The sequence below is a fragment of the Erpetoichthys calabaricus genome, chromosome 4 (genome assembly GCF_900747795.2).
Source record: "Erpetoichthys calabaricus chromosome 4, fErpCal1.3, whole genome shotgun sequence".
Classification (NCBI taxonomy): Eukaryota; Metazoa; Chordata; class Cladistia; order Polypteriformes; family Polypteridae; genus Erpetoichthys; species Erpetoichthys calabaricus.
In genome coordinates this window covers 106,776,669-106,798,210 of record NC_041397.2, presented here as the reverse complement: position 1 = coordinate 106,798,210, position 21,542 = coordinate 106,776,669, and the positions used below count along the sequence as shown (strand labels likewise).

Genomic DNA, 21,542 nt, shown 5'->3' with positions numbered 1-21,542 from the left:
AATTAAATTTTTGGCTCATCAGTCCAAAGCACTTTGTTCCAAAATGAATCTGGCTTGTCTAAATGAGCATTTGCATACAACAAGTGACTCTGTTTGTGGTGTGAGTGCAGAAAGGGCTTCTTTCTCATCACCCTGCCATACAGATGTTCTTTGTGCAAATTGCGCTGAATTGTAGAACAATGTACAGATACACCATCTGCAGCAAGATGTTCTTGCAGGTCTTTGGAGGTGATCTTTGGGTTGTCTGTAACTATTCTCACAATCCTACACATATGCCGCTCCTGTATTTTTCTTGGCCTGCCAGACCTGCTGGGTTTAACAGCAACTGTGCCTGTGGCATTCTATTTCCTGATTACATTCCTTACAGTTGAAACTGACAGTTTAATCCTATGAGATAGCTTTTTGTAGCCTTCCCCTAAACCATGATACTGAACAATCTTTGTTTTCAGATCTTTTGAGAGTTGCTTTGAGGATCCCATGCTATCACTCTTCAGAGGAGAGTCAAAGGGAAGCACACCTTGCAATTGACCACCTTAAATACCTTTTCTCATGATTGGACACACCTGTCTATGAAGTTCAAGGCTTAATGAGCTAATCCAACTAATTTGGTGTTGCAAGTAATCAGTATTGAGCAGTTCCATGCATTCAAATCAGCAAAATTACAAGGGTACCCAAATTTTTGCACAGCCAGTTTTTCACATTTGATTTAATTTCATACGAATAAATACTGCTTCACTAAAATCTTTTCTCAGAAAACATCCCAGTACTCAGATTTTACTAGGAAGTAAAAGACATATCCCTGTTATCTTTTTTTGTTGAAAGCAAAGTAAATTATGCAGGCTGAGAGGGGTTCCCAAACGTTTTCATATGACTGTATCATCAGTTAACTGTACTAAGATTCAATGTACTACAAGTCTTTTGTCTGCAGTTCGTTCCTTCATTCAGTACGCAAACTGATTCTTTTGGTGAACTAATTCAATGTACTGTAATGCAAGTCCCGTGTCTGTAGTACGTTCCTCCATTCAGCACACGAACTGTTTCTTTCAGTTCAGTGTACTGTACTGTGAGTCTCTTGTCTGCAGTTCGTGAACAAACTTGCAGTGGTTCTCCAGATAAGTAGGGGGTGTACTGGTTCATTCAGTCAATCAGTGTACATACTGAGTCATAGTTACTCAGTCAGATTGGACCAATCAATGGGAGGTGCTTGGTGCCATCTACCAAGTCATTTATTGGCTAGTTGTCGTCTTGACCGTTTTGTTGAAGCAGTTTGCTAATAGGCTATTTCCTGAAAACAGCAGCCATTTAAGTGAAGTTAAGATGATAGCTCTAAACTGTCGCTGAAAGCAATTTAAAACATAGCACACACTGCGCATGCCTTGAAAAGATTAATTTTTTAATGTCATTGTACTAGTATGTTCGTTCAAAGACCAAGACAAGTTCAAAAGAACTAGTTTGTTCATTCATTGCATATCACTACTTTATTGACATAACTGTTAGGACTTTCTGCTTGCAGTTACTTCTAAGGTAAACTTATACTACTATGTACAGTACATGAAAGAGGAGACGGGCATTTTCTTAGCTGTAATTTACATTTTAGTATCTTCCATCTTTTACACAATGTCTTCAGGGTTACATGGTGATCCAGAAGTAGCAAGTACATGGTGATACTGAAGTAGCAAGGTTATAATTTATTGCTCTATTTTGGATGTTCTTTTTAAATGTAATGAAAAAAAAAAAGAGTATTAAAGAAAAACACAATGTAGCATAGTACGGACGTCATACTAAACAAAAAAATTCCAAGCGAGAAGTATACAGAATGCATAAACATCATGTTTTGTGTGTATATACTCTTATCTTGTGGTAATTCAAGTTTGGGGTCCATGGTGGTGCAGAATTTTTAATAAAAACAGTGAATCTCAGATTTGTGGGTGTGTACTGCTGCTATGCTGTGCGGCCCCAGACTGTTTATTGGGGAAATTGGCTGATTATGAATTCATGTGTGAACATCAACAGCTCATCCCATTTTCCCAATGACTCTCTATGGGTCATTAAATAGAGCACCTGCACCCACAGAGTAAAAGGGAGTAGAACAAAGGAAGAAAAGAGAAGTTGAGAAAGAAAAAGATCTAAAAGGAGTAAAATCAAGAGATATGGTTTGGAAAGGAGTAAAGAGTAAGATTGACAGTGTGAGCTGGTGCAGTTGTCCGGAGGCAAGGTGATCAGGATGAGGCCCTATGGAGAATAAGAGGAACAGCGCTGCAGAGACAGGTTGCACCTTCTGAAAGTCCAGAGAGCAGGAGCATTCGAAGGTACTTCAAGGGTCATGCTATGGACACATAAGGATGGTGGTGGGACGATAGAGCTCAGGCATCCCAGTGGGTGACCAATTGAGATAGCTGTAACAAAAACCATTTTAATGGAGGATTACATTTGCTGGTGTCTCACATTCATTGCATTGATCTAATGGATGAGCAGGGAAAGACAAGGAGAAAGCCACTGAGGGTCACACGAGTAAAAGTAACCCTGTTTAACACAATGGGTAGCAGGTGATGCCAAGGCTGCAGGCACCTGGGGCATCACATATCTGTAGACTTTAGATTTTTAAGGCTCCTGTTAATAGCAAAGCAATATAATGATTTTGATGTTATGAATAACTGCCTTAATAATGTCTATATATCTGTGTGTACTTTCAGTTGCCATGTCTCTGTCATTCCTAGAGATGGCAGATCACAAAAATTTGTAGTAATAAAATGTTTTGCATCACAAACTGTAACACTGTTTTTACAAATCCAGTACCAAATAGCATATAACGGATACATAAGCAATGCATATGTTATCCTAACAGATTGCACATCACAAATGGTTGTAGTAATACATGTATATTAGATAGATAGATAGATAGATAGATAGATAGATAGATAGATAGATAGATAGATAGATAGATAGATAGATAGATAGATAGATAGATAGATAGATAGATAGATAGATAGATAGATAGATACTTTATTAATCCCAAGAGGAAATTCACATACTCCAGCAGCAGCATACTGATACAAAAAACAATATTAAATTAAAGATTGAATACAATGCAGGTAAAAACAGACAATAACTTTGTATAATGTTATAATGTGGAATTGAAGAGTCGCATAGTTTGGGGGAGGAACGATCTTCTCAGTCTGTCAGTGGAGCAGGACAGTGACAGCAGTCTGTCGCTGAAGCTGCTCTTCTGTCTGGAGATAACACTGTTTAGTGGATGCAGTGGATTCTCCATAATTGATAGAAGCCTGCTTAGCGCCCGTCGCTCTGCCACAGATTTCAAGCTGTCCAGCTCCATGCCAACAATAGAGCCTGCCTTCCTCACCAGTTTGTCCAGGCATGAGGCGTCCTTCTTCTTTATGCTGCCTCCCCAGCACACCACCGCGTAGAAGAGGGCGCTCGCCACAACCGTCTGGTAGAACATCTGCAGCATCTTATTGCAGATGTTGAAGGACAAATTACTACAAATGTTTGTGAAATGAATCTGTTTTTGCCGTTGAATAGAATTAGTGTTATACAATTATAACTTAAAAATGTTACAATTTTAAACAATTTTTAAGTTATTGCCCCATGTACAATTTACAGAGAAATTCTTACTTCATGCATCATGTAACTATTCTCCAGTGCCATGCTCAACACATATTAATAGCTAAATATGATCATTATCTTGTAACAATGTGATTCTGTCCTTAATACCATTTTACAAATATAATTGATTATCAAACATGTAAAAATTCAAAAGAATAAATGAATATCTCCACAGGTTACAACAGTATTTCAGAACTTTTGTGACATTTTTTTTCAGTTCCCAAGGCACTTAATAAGTGCTGAATTGTAGTACAGTTTTTTTTTTGTTTGTTTCTTCATAAGTAATAAATATTTAATTTGCTCATTGAACAGATGGTGCCTTATTGTGGATTGCAGGGTATTCATTATAAATGGTTTTCAATTAGGATTCTGTTATGCTTTGTCAGTGTTTCAGTTATCCTGTTTCAATATGTTTTTACCTGGATATTAATTCAGAAAATATTATTATTTAATAATGATTAAAAGGACCCTGCATATGTTGATTTTGGCGACCTGGCTATTACTTTAAGGTTTGAGATGATGTTTACAATTCAGACAGACATACGGAGTTAAAAAGTATATATATTTTTTTATATTAATGTTCTTACTAAGTTGCATGCAGGTACAAACAATGTTTTAAGTTTCAGCACACAACATGTTTTACTAGTACCTAAAAAATAAACTATGAACACTCTCCATTAAATGCCCCTCAGCCTTTCCTTTACCAAAACTTTGCTAAAGGAGGATGGCACAGCAGCCCACTTCCCAGAAATGAATTATGACATTCTGGGATCTCTGGAAAAACCCATAGGTGAATCCTTTGAAAATCGACATTAAAGTAACTCAAACAATTCAACTTTTGCCTACATCTTAAAAACATTATGTGTGCACAGTTTGGCAGTTATTTATTTTGAACTAGGGCTATGAAATTAGCCAGAAATTAAGATTTGACTGCTCACATTAAAAACAAAGACATAACAGAAATCAACATCCATCCGATGTACTCGTACTTCAGATAAAAAACCCAGATAAAATATCTTAATTTTGCTCAGACACATTAACTGTATTTATTATTCTATTTTTCTTTTTTTTTTAAACAGTTTTAGCATTAAACACAATACACCTGTGGAAAGAAGCAATAACATATAGAACAAAACTAGGCTCAGTTTCTCCCATTTTATCCCTTTTACAGGTATAGTGAAATTAGAGTTTTGAAAGTCATAGTCCAGGCCTAAATCACATGATGTTGTGATAAGACATTACAAAATATCCAATCATAGTTTTTAATACTAAAATGGTGTAGGCAAATATTTTGCCACATGGAAATTTGAGTTTTATGTCACTTAAAAATAATTTTAAATATACATGCTGTATTTTCATGTTACTTGTTCACTCAGGATCTCTTCTGTCTAATATAAAGCAAAAAATAAGCAATAATATATAAAAACTCTTTTGTATTGAATATATATTTAAAACCTTTTTAGTCAGGATTTTGTAAATTATTTTTGATGTTTAATAAATCTTAATATTAGTCATTCATCACCAGTAGTACTTCTGCAATAAAATATTCCATCCAGGGTCACGGCAGTTCTAGCAAGCATAGAACGCAAGGCAGGAACTATCCCTGGACAGGACTCCAGCTCATTGCTACGGCTGTGCCACTGTGCCCCCACATGTTTAATTATTAACAGTATACATTATTTAAATGAAGTTAACAATTTATTTGTAAAATGTAATATACATACTTTAATGCATTTCATTATAAAAATGATATCAAGTATACTTCCTAATATTTTAACAGCACACAGCTCCAAGAGAATAGCTCTTGGAAATCTTAATCAATATAGAAGCCAATGATAATCATCTGTAAATACGTGCTTTCTTCTATTGAACTGAATTGAATTCCCTTATTGTCATTGTATGGTACAATGAGATTCAATATGCAACTCCTCATAAACTTATTTTCCTATAAAATGATAAAAAAAAAATAATTTGATAAACAATGAAAAATATACAACATGAAAGCATAAGTGCAATATACATGTACATATAGTGTAGATAGTGTACATGGTTCATAAAGTGACTCAGGTTATGCAGTACTACAATTGTAGTGCAAGTTTACAGTGATGTAATTGTAATTATAAGTACAAAGAGTTCTACCGTTTGCACTTGATGGACTGATTAAGTTTGTTTATATCTCATGGGATGAAACTGGTTCTGAGCCTCGAGGTCCGTGCAGGAAAGGCTTTGAAGCATTTGCCAGATGGGAGAAGTTCAACTAGAATTTCCCATTGTATCTATCTATCTATCTATCTATCTATCTATCTATCTATCTATCTATCTATCTATCTATCTATCTATCTATCTATCTATCTATCTATCTATCTATCTATCTATCTATCTATCTATCTATCTATCTATCTATCTATCTATCTATCTATCTATCTATCTATCTATCTATCTATCTATCTATCTATCTATCTATCTATCTATCTATCTATCTATCTATCTATCTATCTATCTATCTATCTATCTATCTATCTATCTATCTATCTATCTATCTATCTAGACTGTGCCCATGGCTGAGTGGAATCCAAGCAGATGCTGGTGGCTTTCCTGAGGTCGTGTGCATTGTTCATTTTGACAAGACATTTTGTTTTAATTTTAGTCTTAGTCATTTATTTATTATTCATTTTAGTCTACTTTTAGTCAACAAAAAGTAAATTAATTTTAGTCGAGAAAAAGTAAATCAATTTTAATCGACATAAGGTTAAGTCAAAATCAGATGGATATCTTGTTTTAATGTATGATTATGCAAAGAATATACCGTAACTTTAAACTGTTATACTAACATGTACACTAATGAGCCCCACGTAGTAAATACTGAACATAAAATGAAGAGAAGGTGTAGAAAGGATTTACTCCAAAAGATGTTGGTCAGTTAATGGCAGCTCTGGTCTGTCATCACAGTTTTCTGGTCTTCAGCATGCTTTAGTTATGCTGCTATAAGATTTTACCAAAAAGGTCGGAACCAAGCAGCACAAATTTAATCTTTTTCATAGAAAAGTACAAGGTCTTCCAACAAAAAAGAATCTTCCAGCAAAATGATTTAACCATTTTTAATGTAGAAAATGTATCTTTCATACAGCAAAAGCTATGGCAGTAAATGCTTTTTCTCTTTCAAAAACTATGACACTGAGAGCACAACAACAGTTTTAAACACTAAAGATTTTCAGCAGATTTAAAATAGTGGTATATCTGTCAAGTAGCTACCCAACTGTCATTTAAGTGAACTACTATTGGCATTTATAAATATCAAAATACATTGCATAGGTCTTGAGTTTTAATGTGTGATAGTCACAGAGATCCCCCTAGTATAACAATAAATAGGGTAATGTTATAATCTTGGGGGGCATTTCAGTAGGGTTTATAAAGAATGAGCTCATCATGGACTATCTAATTTATCTGACCATGTGCACATTTTAAATGTATTCTCTGATATTTTTTCTGCAGCAACTGAAAATACTGCTTAAAATACTAAAAATAAAAATTCAAACATTATTACATATGTACTGTTGAGTAGAGAATTCCAAAATAATTTAAGATACTTAAATTTAAATAAACCCTTAAAAGCTGTTTTTGTAACAACAAACTTTTAAAATCTAGTTTATCAGAGAATCAAGGTTTGCAACATTTGCTGTTGTAAAAATGATAGATAGATAGATAGATAGATAGATAGATAGATAGATAGATAGATAGATAGATAGATAGATAGATAGATAGATAGATAGATAGATAGATAGATAGATAGATAGATAGATACTTTATTAATCCCAAGGGAAAATTCACAAATTCATTCCTTACCAGTTTGTCCAGGCGTGAGGCGTCCCTCTTCTTTATGCTGCCTCCCCAGCACACCACCGCGTAGAAGAGGGCGCTCGCCACAACCGTCTGATAGAACATCTGCAGCATCTTATTGCAGATGTTGAAGGACGCCAGCCTTCTAAGGAAGTATAGCCGGCTCTGTCCTTTCTTACACAGAGCATCAGTATTGGCAGTCCAGTCCAATTTATCATCCAGCTGCACTCCCAGGTATTTATAGGTCTGTACCCTCTGCACACAGTCACCTCTGATGATCACGGGGTCCATGAGGGGTCTGGGCCTCCTAAAATTCACCACCAGCTCCTTGGTTTTGCTGGTGTTCAGGTATAGGTGGTTTGAGTCGCACCATTTAACAAAGTCCTTGATTACTCCTCCTCCTGCCCACTCGTGATGCAGCCCACGATAGCAGTGTCGTCAGCGAATTTTTGCATGTGGCAGGACTCCGAGTTGTATTGGAAGTCCGATGTATATAGGCTGAACAGGACCGGAGAAAGTACAGTCCCCTGCGGCGCTTCTGTGTTGTTGACCACAATGTCAGACCTGCAGTTCCTGAGACGCACATACTGAGGTCTGACTTTAAGATAGTCCATGATCCATGCTACCAGGTATGAATCTACTCCCATCTCTGTCAGCTTGTCCCTAAGGAGCAGAGGTTGGATGGTGTTGAAGGCGCTAGAGAAGTCCAGAAACATAATTCTTACTGCACCCTGCCTCTGTCCAAGTGGGAGAGGGATCGGTGTTGCATGTAGATGATGGCATTCTCCGCTCCCACCTTCTCCTGGTGTGCGAACTGCAGAGGGTCGAGGGCGTGACGGACCTGTGGCCTCAGGTGGTGAAGCAGCAGCCGCTCCATGGTTTTCATCATATGTGACGTCAGAGCAACAGGCCGGAAATCATTCAGCTCACTAGGATATGATACCTTTGGGACTGGGGTGATGCAAGATTTTTTCCAAAGCCTCGGGACTTTCCCCTGTTCCAGGCTCAGGTTGAAGATGTGCTGTAGAGGACTCCCCAGCTCCAACGCACAGGCCTTCAGCAGTCATGGTGATACTCCATCTGGAACTGCTGCTTTGCTGGCACAAAGTCTCCTCAGCTCTCTGCTTACCTGGGCTGCTGTGATTGTGGGTTGGGGTAGGCTCTCACCTATGCTGGTATCAGCAGAAGGATGGGTGGAGGGTGCAGTACTCTGAGGTGAGAGTGGGTTAGGGTGGTCAAACCTGTTAAAAAAGTTGTTCATTTGGTTTACTCTCTCCACATCTCTCTCGATGGTGGCACCCCGCTTCGAGCTGCAGCCAGTGATGATCTTCATCCCATCCCACACTTCCTTCATGCTGTTATTCTGCACCTTCTGCTCCAGCTTTCTCCTGTACTGCTCCTTCACCGCCCTGAGCTGGACTTGGAGTTCCTTCTGCACGCGCTTGAGCTCATGCTGATCACCGCCTTTAAAAGCCTTTTTCTTCTGGTTCAAAAGGCCCTTGATGTCACTTGTAATCCATGGCTTGTTGTTAGCATAGCAGCGTACTGCTCTTACTGGAACTGCAATGTCCATACAGAAGTTGATGTAATCAGTAGTGCAGTCAACAACCTCCTCAATGTTCTCACTATAAGATCCCTGCAGGATATCCCAGTCCGTAGTTTCAAAGCAGTCTCTCAGAGCCTGCTCTGCCTCAGGGGACCACTTCCTGAATGAGCGTGTGGTTGTAGGTAGCTCCCTCACTCTTGGTTTGTAGTGAGGCTGAAGCAGAACCAGGTTATGATCTGCTTTCCCAAGTGCAGGCAGCGGGGTGGCGCTGTATGCGTCTTTAACATTTGCATACAATAGGTCAATAGTCCTATTTCCCCGGATGTTACAATCCACATACTGGGAGAAGGCAGGTAATGTTTTGTCCAGCGTTACATGGTTGAAGTCTCCAGCGATTAGCACAAGTGCCTCAGGGTGTTGTGTTTGTAATTTAGCCACATCGGAATGGATGATGTCACCTGCTATCTCCACATCCGCCCGAGGAGGGATATATACAATAACAACAATGACGTGTCCAAACTCTCTGGGCAAGTAATAGGGACGCAGACTTATGACCAACAGTTCGTTGTCCCTGCAGCAAGTGGAGATTTTAATGTTAACATGTCCAGAGATGCACCATCTTGTATTGACATAGGATGCGAGTCCATCTCCTTTCTGCTTACCACAGGTATTTGCGTCTCTGTCCGCTCTAACTGTGCTAAACCCAGGTAACTCTACGTTAGCATCTGGGATGTTAGTTTTTAAAAAAACTCACTAAAGAATAACACTTAATGGATGAGTCATTTTTTTGCATTAATCCAATATTTCAAAACTCTTGTAAAAGAGCCCTTGCTGACTTGCTGTGCTATTTCCAAAGTGTCTCACATGAGTGATCAAACTTGATTATTGCTTAGCGTGTGTGCAAACACAGCATTACAAAAGTTACCTGTAGTCAATTAATCATAACTGTTGCCTTACTGTACATGTACATACTGTATTAATTGGGAGATGTGTTTCAAGCACTGAAATCCTAAATACATGTTATATTTGTATTAACAAATGAAGAAGCTTATTTCATCAATGACGTGGACAAACCAAATAGCCACTTTGTTTGAAACTTTCCTTGATTTTTAATTGCTACGACTGTTTTCGTCACTGCGACTATGCCCATAAGTGGATGCATACAAGGTGGTTTCATCCGCAACCCTGAACTCTATCCACCAGATAGAAAATGGATAGATGCGTGAACAAACGTGCAGATATGCTTATTACAATCAAAGAATGAATGTGAAGCTTTCGTTCCTTTATCGGGACTGTGTAGGGCACTGTACTGAAAGCGATTAATGCCCCCATTATTTCATCTGCTGTAACAAATATGTGACACTACAAGCTGAACAGTTACAACTCTCATCTGAGGCTGAGCGCATCTGATTGTGCTCTCAAAGCTGCACAAATCTGTTTCTTAAGTAACTCATAAAGGGATAAAACTGGCAATAGCAAAATCCCATGTGTGTTTGTGTGTTGGCATTTTTTTCATTAATAAACGAGTTTTCCCCAATCGCAGGCTGAAATTCTCGTACACACAGTATTGAGTTCTTTTGATGTCCCTAATAGCAGAACACATAAAATAAGCCAATGTAATTGATACATTAGTACTAGCAGGGTGAGCGAGAGCCAGAGGTAATGGTATTGGCATCGGACAAGTTGCCATCTAGATAACATTACATACCTTGGCATGAATCTCAGAATGGCGTACCTCTAGATGCCTCTTCAGGTTTTGGGTGTTCTTTTCTGTGAGCTCCATTCCCCATGGCTTACACTGGGTTTTATTTTTGTCAGTGTTGTAATTAAAGTTGGTCCATATTTCTGACAGCTATTTTCGCCGATGTAGCAGAGCGGAGTGGAGCAGGATGCTGGATGACGTGATGATTTCCTTATGGTGCCCATGCAGCTTTTTAAAATTGCACTACTGCATTCATGCTCCCTATTTGTTGGTGGGCCATATCATATGCAACAGAGATGTGTAAAGAGCTTCCCATAGCTCATTGTCCAGTTGTCTGTTTGTAATATTTTCGTTTTCTTTAGTTTTCATCAACAATCATTTTAAAAGCATTCGCCTTAGTTTTCATCATTAAAGGCACATTTTTATTTAGTTTTCATTCCATTTTTATCACAGAAAAAATGTCATTGACGAGTATTTTTTTGTTTTATCAACAAAATTAACACTGGCCCCTTGTGCTATAAGTGTCCTCCAGGGCTGGAAACTGTATCCTCTGCTGTAAGCTGTAATTCTGTGTACTCTTGACACAACCTGTGCAGCTATGATACCACACACAAATACAATAAACAGGTTAAAATACTCTGAGTGGTGCACTAAGTGTAACAATGCTAAAGCAGCTATGGTATTGGGAATAATTTGGCCATTCTGTGCACCATTATATTATTACAGAATGATTTCAATCAAGTACCTTAAATTTGTAAGTGATGTGCAGTTAGTTTAGGTGTATTTGATACAGCCTGCGTCATGGATGTGACTCTGGAAAAAAAGACCACAGAAACAGTAGCACTGGTTTGACACTGGGTGCTGCCAGTTTGCAAAACCGAGCAGAAATGTGTGTATGCATTGTGTGCAGTGTATGGTGTGAGGCTGCCGTGAAAATGTGCAAGGCTTTATGCCAAGTTTAGTTTATATACATCTCGAAGTTAGCGAGGAAACGGCTGTACGTAGCATTTTGTGTGTACGCACCGTTTATACATGAGGCCCTCTATGTCTTTAAATCATTACTTATATATTTTGTTTAAATAATTTTGATTAGAATAATAGCTTTTTGTCTCACTTATGATTTATTATTGTATAATATTTAATACCTTAAAGCATTTGAACTTTGTATAGTAGATCTCTGTCTACTATGAAACTTTGTAAAACACAGCACAGTAGTGTTGCTTTTTATTTTACAAACCTAATACAACATACTTAGTTTCGTAATATTTATCCATCCATTTTCCAACCCGCTGCATCTGAACATAGGGTCACGGGGGTCTGCTGGAGCTAATCCCAGCCAACATAGGGCACAAGGCAGGGAACCAATCCCGGGCAGGGCGCCAACCCACCGCAGGACACACACATTTAGAATCGCCATTCGACCTAACCTGCATGTCTTTGGACTGTGGGAGGAAACCGGAGCACCCGGAGGAAACACACACAGACACGGGGAGAACATGCAAACTCCACGCAGGGAGGACACGGGAAGCGAACCCGGGTCTCCTTACTGTGAGGCAGCAGCGCTACCACTGCGCCACCGTGCCACCCGTTTCGTAATATTTTATATATTATTTAGTCTGCAAGTTGTTTTTTTTTCTCTGTTTCATTATAATGTTTTAGTGTTCCTTGTGGAATGCAATATATGCTTATACTAGTAAAACACAAAACAACAAATTATGTGTTGAAATAAAATACTATAAGAGGTGCATTTGTTTACTTTTTCAGTTAATAAAATTTGCTGGTTTGGACAATTTATCAATTTTGGCCTGTTGTGACAGGCATGTTTTTCCAAGCAGTTGTCTGACTGGCCTGCCTTGACTGGTAAATCATTCTCATGTTTTAAGCTTTTGAAAACAACATACTTCCATTCTATGTAGAATTTTATTTGTTCTTCTTAGCTGGTGCATGTCGTTCATTATCTGAGCTTTGGATTTCTTAGATGATGGGCTCTGACCTCTGTCTGCACTGATTTGATCAATTCTAATCCACAACTAAAATAAGATGTATCTTCCTCATCTTCTTTTTTTTTTTTTTTTTTTTTTACAGCTTTGAAGATGTGCCTGTTATAATGTTTACATTTTTGCCTCTATGTGACATCTTCCATCAAAAAATAAGAAAAACCGATAATTCAGAGACAAGATTAAGCAATTTTTATGTTGATATTGCCAGATTGTATTGTTGGTTTTGGTTCTTGCTTGGTGTGATTCAGTGGTTAATACCACTCCAATTTATTACATCAAAGTGGGAGAATAATTGATGTATTTAACACAGTGTATATTTTGTAGTTCCTTACAGTTTTGTAAAGTCTGCTTTCCGCTATGTGTATATCAAGTGCTCTTCTTTACACTGCTGCCTAAGAGGAGAGCTTCCCATATTGGTGGAAAAGGCTTTGTTTGAAGTTTCTGTCAAATGTAAGGAATAAAGCCACATCTATTAGAAAGTTGGCTTGTTGGTTAAATCCTTGTCTTTTGTATGCAGAGTAGCTTCCTTCTTTCAAAATCCTTTGTAGTTGTAAACTTGTGTGCATCATCACCCAAGTTGCATATGATCCGTTCATCAATATAAACATCTGCTTCTTTTGTATAAGAGATCTGGTTAGAAATGCTGAAAGCACTGGATACGGTGTTCAATTAACATTTCTCAGTGTTATATGGAAAGCAAGGACAGCGCCTTGAGTCTGGCAAACTGAGGTAGTTGATTTAATTTTTCAAAGCAGAACAAAAAGGTTTGTTCATATTATTGAGGAATCACAATCTGCACACTCCAGTACTTATGCAGGGTTACTAAAGAGGAGGCTTAGTTTAATAGTTGAATCTTAGGTATAAAAGTAATGTGGATTTTATCCTGGCCTTGGACAATTGATAAACTCTTTGTCCAATGCATTATTACTTAACAGGTAATGGTTGGTTGCCAGTCTTATCTATATCTTTTTCAACTATGAAGACTTTTCCCAAGGTGTGTTGAGGAAGAAGCTACTAAATTGTGCTGTTCCAGGCAAGGTTATTATAGTTTTGCCTTTTTATATTAGTTTTTATTTCTATATTTTTCTGACTTTACTTGGACATTCAGTTTAGTATTAGTTTTCCTTCATCATGCATTTTTGGTTTTAATATAGTTTTTATTTCACAAAGAAATTTCTATTTATTTTTATATCTATTAGTTTCAGTTTTAGTTTTAGTAATTATGGTACGGTTAAAGAGCTACTATGGAGTTTAGTTTTGTGTCATAATCCGACAGAACTGTACACTTAAATGGGTTTGGATATAATATAAGTTTAATATTAGTGGAAGCTTACTGCACTACATGGTTTACTATCTGGTTTTGTTTTTGTCTGATAAAAATAAGCATAATCAAAATCAGATACTGAATATGAGGAATTTTGTAATATTTTATCATCATTTTTTAAATATTTTCTATTTCATTGGTGCTGCCCAGAATGGGCCAATTTGTAATGAAATTTAGGTGAATTTTAAGGTTTGAGTGTTTTTTACCCTATATGTCTACAGCACACAACATATCCTGCTCCAAGACAATGTGCTTATAATGGCCTAACTTCAATATTGCATTCAAAAATCTCCCATACTGGGCTTTGTTTTTTCTACCAGCCATATTGATCTCTGATTCCATCTCAGGCACAGAATATTTATAGACAGAATTTTGCCACCTGCAGGCCTGAAAATTGATCAAAAATCAGAAAATAGATTCTACTATGTTCTGACAGTTGTGATCATGAAAATAATGGGGGCTTAGGAAGAACAGGGGACTTAGGATTTAATCAGTGTGCAGACCCCAACTTGCTCTACTGAGGGAAACAAAGAAAATCAAGCATGTAGTGTGAAGGTTAGGAGCAGTGAGACAGTAAACCCTTAATGAGCAGAGTAAGAGCAGGTAATAGGAGTGAGGACAGCCCCAAAATGACAGAAACAGCATCTGAGATTAGGAACAATCTATACATTTTCTAAATCTGCTTATCCAGAGCAGGATCACAGGAAACCTGGAGCCTACCTCAGCAGTTTTGGATGCATGGCAGGAAAAATTCCTGGTATGCAATATTTATGATATGGCAGATGTTAAGAACAAAAAGAATATAATATTTCAACTATCTATTTTGAGAGAGAGAAAAATTGAAAAAAGAGGGACAAATATTTAAAATATAATTCTGCTACTGGATTATTTTCGCAAAATCAGGTATTTTAAGCTGAGAATGTAAACTAAAAAAGATAAATTAATAACAATAGAGTAAATATTAAAACACATTAGTATGTTCAGTTTTTCAACAGTTGGCAGACTCTTCACCTACCTACCTGTAGTTCCATAGAGACATTGCCATCTCAGGAATTTTACAAGGTTTGTATCGCTTCATTGTTAAATTAACTTTTTAAAGCAAAAGTGATTGGTTAGTAACAATATGCTGATCTTGTATATTGACCATCAGTCTCTCGATCAGTGCCATTTTATTTTCAAAAGGATTTCTCCTGTGCAAAGTGGCCGCTGAATTACTGTCAAAAAAAGCGCAGACACTTGAGATATAAACTGAAACGTTACTCCCTAGTGATTTTTCTGGTAAAGGTTTTGTTGACCAGCACATTCCTTCAGGTGTTTGAATTACATGTTGATATACAAGAAGCGCAAAGAAATGTGGCATCTCATCATAACGGACATGCAGCCTGAGATTTAGCTTAGTGTGTGCTAGTGTATTAGTTGATGTGTACATGCTATATCTTGGGCTCAGGCAGAATTACAGCTAACATGTATGAACAGACTGAAATTCTATAAGGGATTATCTGTATCTAATACTTCTCTCTTGAGCCCCGGAGATCCAGTGAATGGCAGGTTTGAAAGCTTCTGAGCACATTCAAAGCAAAATCATCACCTTGGTATGCTTCATCACTACCACTTGAACCAGAATCTACCATGCTGTCACTATCAGCTCCTGAAGAACTGCCACTATTCTCACACAGTAACTCGCTTTCTTTGTCACAAGCTTTATGTGCCTGTATTCAGGTCACCCTGTCACCGCAAAATGCTGTGTGAACAGCTGCCCTCCGTCATCAGCCGCCGTTCACTGAATGAATAAATGCATGTGGCTCGTGGTGGATGACTTTCTGTTTTAGAGTTAAAAGTTACAAGACTTAAAGACTAATGGCATGAATATTTCAAAAATCAAAACTAAAATTTTTTTTAGTAAATTATTTTATTTCAGTTAGTCTTTGCAGTTACTTTAATAGTTTCATTTAGTTTTAGTTTTTCATTTCAGTTTTGTTAATTATTTTATTTCTGTTTACGAAAATGTTTTTTTATTAATAGTTTAAGTTTTGATTTTAGTTTTTGTTAACTATAATTATCTTTGTTCCAGGGCTATTGCATTCTACTCTGCTAAATCTAGAGTTGATCAAGTTCATATTTTTTGCCGTGTATTTAAAATAGTATGATCGTATTCTTGCTTGCATGTTTAACTCTGTCTGATATTCAGATAAATTAGATTAACCTAAGTCACAATAAGTGGGGCATGAGACTTGACCCAATGGTGCATTTAGTTCCTATTAGTAATTTTCACAGACAGGATATTAAGATGCAGGTATGGCTTTATTTCTGAAAAAAATATTGCAAATAAAAACAGGTAAACTGAGGTTCCTTCACAGGGCTGGTATTCTCAATGTTTGTGATAGGGTAAGGAACACAGCAGTTTAGGAGGATGTTGGATTATAACTGCTGCTTTTCTAGATTGAGAGGATCCAATTGATATGCTTGGGCTATCTAGTTAAGATGCCTCCTAGGTATCTGACATAATGGATATACCAGGATGACTCAGGATCAAACTTAGTATTTGATGATAGGGTATTTCTTTTGGCTAGCCAGTGATCACCTAAGAAGTCCCCAGAGATTGGAAAGATGGAGATTGTTGCTTGCAGTAGAGTGGTCTGATCTGTTCAGCTCAACATGCTAAAGGCATTAACCTCATCATGAAAAGTGAATCAAAAGTGAGATGAAAGCACTTTGTTTCCTAAGGCCATCTTGAAATTTTTCATTCTTGGCCTAATATTTTATAGATTGGATTATTCATAGGCTAATTTCCTGGAATTGTATTAGACTGTGACTGGAAAATTGATTTTGAGGTTTCTGGGATGTTAATTCTTGTCTTGCACACAGATATCCTCAACCCGGAAATTTATCGCTAATTTCCTGACATGCGGTAGAGGAACTTATATGTCTTTGATGGAAATTCCATAATGTAGGTATAGGCCAAACGGATGTCAGAGCTGCTGTCTTCTTTTTGTTGGTATGTACAAAGAAGTACATTATGAGGTTAAACGAAAAGAACAAACAATTCTTCTTGAGATGCATTGCCTAGTGAAGTGGCATGCAAGGTTTCGTATAGCAAAGCAATATGTCAGTATGTGACAAATCAAAATGAATAATATCCACAAATAACTGCATTTGTCCCAGTGACAGATTATTTATAATTAATTATTAATTATTAATAATTATAGTTTTTAGGAAAATATTACACTGTTGAAACCATGACATCATCTTTGAGCCTATAAAGGCTTGAAAGAGAGTTGTGACTGTTAACAATGTATATATAAAATCAGAAGTTTAAAATATTTGTAAATTTAACTTATGACAACTTTCAGACATGTTTTATTTGATAGTTACAAGGTAAGTTCTAGGTTGAGTATAAATGCTAGGTTTCCCATTATTTAAGAAGTAGCTAAACAATTGCTAATAGGCTTTAAGTCTGAAAAAATAATGATCCATATCAACTTAAGATATACTTATCAAAGTATATTTATTCCAATAATTTAGATTTCAATAAACTCTATAATTCTGTAAACATTAAGATAAAGATAAAAGACTAATAAAAATATGTGTGAGTTTTCATTAACATGGTTTTTCATTAAATTTCAGAGACACAACAGTACAAACCCTGACTCTACAGCCCTCTGTTCGTGATGGAATTATTGTATATGAGGATTCTCCTTTGGTCAGTAGTTGATCTTTTACTCTTTTTAGATTTTGTAGAATATTTGTTGACATAAATTTTTTCTTTGCCTATTTATAGTTTTCATGGTTCATATTTTATGACTACTATTAAGTGTTCTGTATAAATGTTGGCATACATATGCATCCCAGAAATTCAGTTTGGTAGGTAAAAAACGTTCTTAAATTTGGAACAGTTGAGGTTGCCCAAACTGCTTCCATTAGTTGTTTCAGGTGATGGAAGCATCCCTTACATAAATCTCCTGGGCTCGGCTGGGACATGAGATGATTTCCCTACAGATAATACTATGAGCGGGCAGTAAGTGAATCCCTGAAAGCTTCGTTGTTAGCAAAGTTGGCAGCATGGCTTAGAATTCTTGGATGTCTGCCACTTTGAAAAGGAAAGTGTATGATTGTGTGTCTATTGAGTGATGTTTTTATTAGAAATGAGCATTGGAATGATCTGTATTCTCAAATTTATTATCCCCAGGTTGCTACTGTATGTACTGTATACAGTATAGAAAATCACAAACTATAAACTGTAAGATTAACTGGGGAGTAATTTTGGCAAGACCTTGTAATAGGAAGGATGGCTAAAAGAAATATCAGCATAAGCTATAGAAACACTGAAACTATGCTTTTGTATTATTTGACAATCCTTTTTTGCATTCTTGAGGAATTTCCAGTTTTTGTTATTTGGTTTAACTACTCTACATAGTTATAGTTAACTGTGTTGCGTATATGAATACTAGATATATCTGCTTTATACTGCACCCCATATACAGCTTTTTTACACATGGACAGCTACTTTAAACAAAGTGAGACTTCTCTGGAGAGCTAATTTAAATAAACTGGGAATTCTGTGTAGCTACTTTAGTTTTATTTGCTCATAGATAGCTGTCTTAAGCAACAAGAGTAACTAGCTTGGCATGAGCAGACCAAAGAGTTGTCTTCAAACCTGAGTATCACTCAACCCCTTGGTCCACTTATCAAGGCAGGTGCTTGCTCACTGTGCTGCTACCTGTTGAAGCTTCTCAGCCACTAACATTTGTGGCAATAGAGCAATCACCCATAAACTTGCCATTGATTTAAAGCAAAATTAATAAAACACCATAAAACCAATAGAATAAAGTAGGAATTATATTTTTAAAAGTATTTTAAGAATACTTTTGGTGAGGATACAGATGATGCTGAGAGTGAGTCTTCTCAAGCCTGGGTGCATAGCTTCTTAGAAGCTTCTTTAGTTGGACTGCAGAAGTCTTGTCTGTGCGTTGGCGAAGATCTTTTCTTTTTGTGCAGCAAAATTTAAAGGCCTCTCTCCATGTAGAGTTAACAAATGATTACATAATTAATGATGTCATGTTTATATTAGAGAATTGCGTTCTTTTCCCAAGCTGATGCCCATGCTAATCTTGTTTATCAAACGTTAATAAATAAGGTTGTTTCTAGACATTCCAAAGTAATTAAGTAAAAGATTAAGATTCAGATCAATTATGATTCCAAGTTTAAATCAATTAAGAATCAGAGTGTAAATCAAAACTGAGTTTTGCACTGCTATCAGTTAAAAGCTATAAAGCATAATATAATTTCAACAGCTAAAACTGCAGTTTATTTAAGTTTGATCAAACAATCTTTAGTATAGCTTTCCTGAAAAACATCATTGTAGTTTATCTTAATTGCAGCTAGTTAATAAGTTCACAGTTTAGGTATGGCTTGTTCTGAACATTTGCAATCTTTGTAGAAACTTGGTAATTAGTCCTTTAAACTTTGATAAAGTTCTTATTTTATTGTATTTTTTAAATTCACAGTTCAGCATAGTTAGTCTGAACATTTAGTAAAACAATCTTCCAAATGGCTTGTTTCCATCACCATACACTCCTCTGTATACATTCATTATTTAGGAGGGATTTCTATTGCGTTTTTAACAATCATTTACTTAAGAAATGTCTGTCAAAATGCAGTTTGGCAGCTAGGATTGAGTTTTGTATAGAATAAGAATACTTATTCAATGCAGTGGTCTTAAAAATATCAAGGCTTTCTCTCCATACCTTGTTATTTCTGAATTCTTAAAAAGATTTGTGCAATACTTAAAAGTAGCTGGCCATTCAACCGTTGAACCCCTCTTTATCTATTGTGGGCATTAGTATACCTAAGCCTAAGGAGCATCTGGCACAGTGCAGGAATCAGATCTGCATGGGTTACCAGCCTAACTCAGAGCCAACTTTTTCATACACACACTCACATACAGTATAATTGCCAGTCAGCCTATCCTTTACTTGAAAAATCTCGATAGATAGATAGATAGATAGATAGATAGATAGATAGATAGATAGATAGATAGATAGATAGATAGATAGATAGATAGATAGATAGATAGATAGATAGATAGATAGATAGATAGATAGATAGATAGATAGATAGATAGATAGATAGATAGATTCTTTATTAATCCCAATGGGAAATGCACATTCTCCAGCAGCAGCATACTGATACAATAAACAATATTAAATTAAAGATTGATAATAATGCAGGTAAAAAACAGACAATAACTTTGTATAATGTTAAATGTTAACGTTTACCCCCCCGGGTGGAATTGAAGAGTCGCATAGTTTGGGGGAGGAACGATCTCCTCAATCTGTCAGTGGAGCAGGACAGTGACAGCAGTCTGTCGCTGAAGCTGCTCTTCTGTCTAGAGATGATACTGTTTAGTGGATGCAGTGGATTCTCCATAATTGATAAGAGCCTGCTCTGCCACAGATGCTAACAATGGAGCCTGCCTTCCTCACCAGTTTGTCCAGGCGTGAGGCGTCTTTCTTCTTAATGCTGCCTCCCCAGCACACCACCGCGTAGAAGAGAGCGCTCGCCACAACCGTCTGATAGAACATCTGCAGCATCTTATTGCAGATGTTGAAGGACGCCAGCCTTCTATGGAAGTATAGTCGGCTCTGATGCACAGAGCATCAGTATTGGTTATCTATTCATTAGTATAGGGACTCATACATATACTTCTCTTGCAATTTAAAGCATTAGAAAATTAATTTTCGATACACACACCTAGATTTAAGGGTAAAATGTACGGTATGTACTGTACTCAGACACTGAAGTCACAATTGCTATTTCTTTTGAATACTCTAAATCATTGGTGTTAAATGCAATCTTATTGAGGGCCAAACATAACACTTTTTATACCCAGTATGGGCCAAATTATATCAACAAACAATGACTTATTTTTACAAACAAGCCTTCCTTTACTTTTCTGCTCACCACAATCATGTACTTGTGTTTCTTTTAAAATGTCTTTCATCTTGATTAGCTTTTCTTGGACACTGCAATGAGATAACGTCATTTAGATGAGATTTTGAGCAATATGCATATATAATAGAGTTAGGGTGAATAACGAGGATCGCATTGGAATGTAAGCACAGGTCCCACTAGAGGATGTTGGGCCCTCAAGCCATCCACATGGAGTCTGTTTCTGACAGTTTGGTCAGAACCAGGCACACCTGTAATCAGCCAGAGGTCATTTTATAGGGCTCTAACAATGGTTCTCCTGTTCCTCCTCCCACAAAGGAGCAGATACCAGTCATGCTGTTGGGTTGATGCCCTTGTATATCTCTGTCTAGCTCTCTTGTGTAACGACATATCTCCTGGTGTCTCCTCTTTGCTGGGAAACACAGCAAACCATGCCATCCTGGAGGAACTGGACTACCTGTGCAACCTGAATTGGCTGCAGGTACCACCTCATGTTTCCAGCAGGGACAAGGACACTAGCAAAACGCAAAACTAGAGAAGAATCATTCAGTAAGGATAAGA

The 21,542-nt window shown here is 37.0% G+C and overlaps 1 protein-coding gene across 1 annotated transcript in view; it reads left to right on the top strand.

Annotated features, from left to right (window-relative positions):
• The window catches only part of vwa8 (von Willebrand factor A domain containing 8), a 509,572-nt gene that overhangs the window by 252,227 nt on the left and 235,803 nt on the right, over positions 1-21,542 (top strand). The window contains exon 22 of the mRNA XM_051925677.1: positions 17,658-17,733. Coding sequence (XP_051781637.1) covers positions 17,658-17,733 — 76 coding nt within the window. The remainder of the gene's footprint in view (positions 1-17,657; positions 17,734-21,542) is intronic.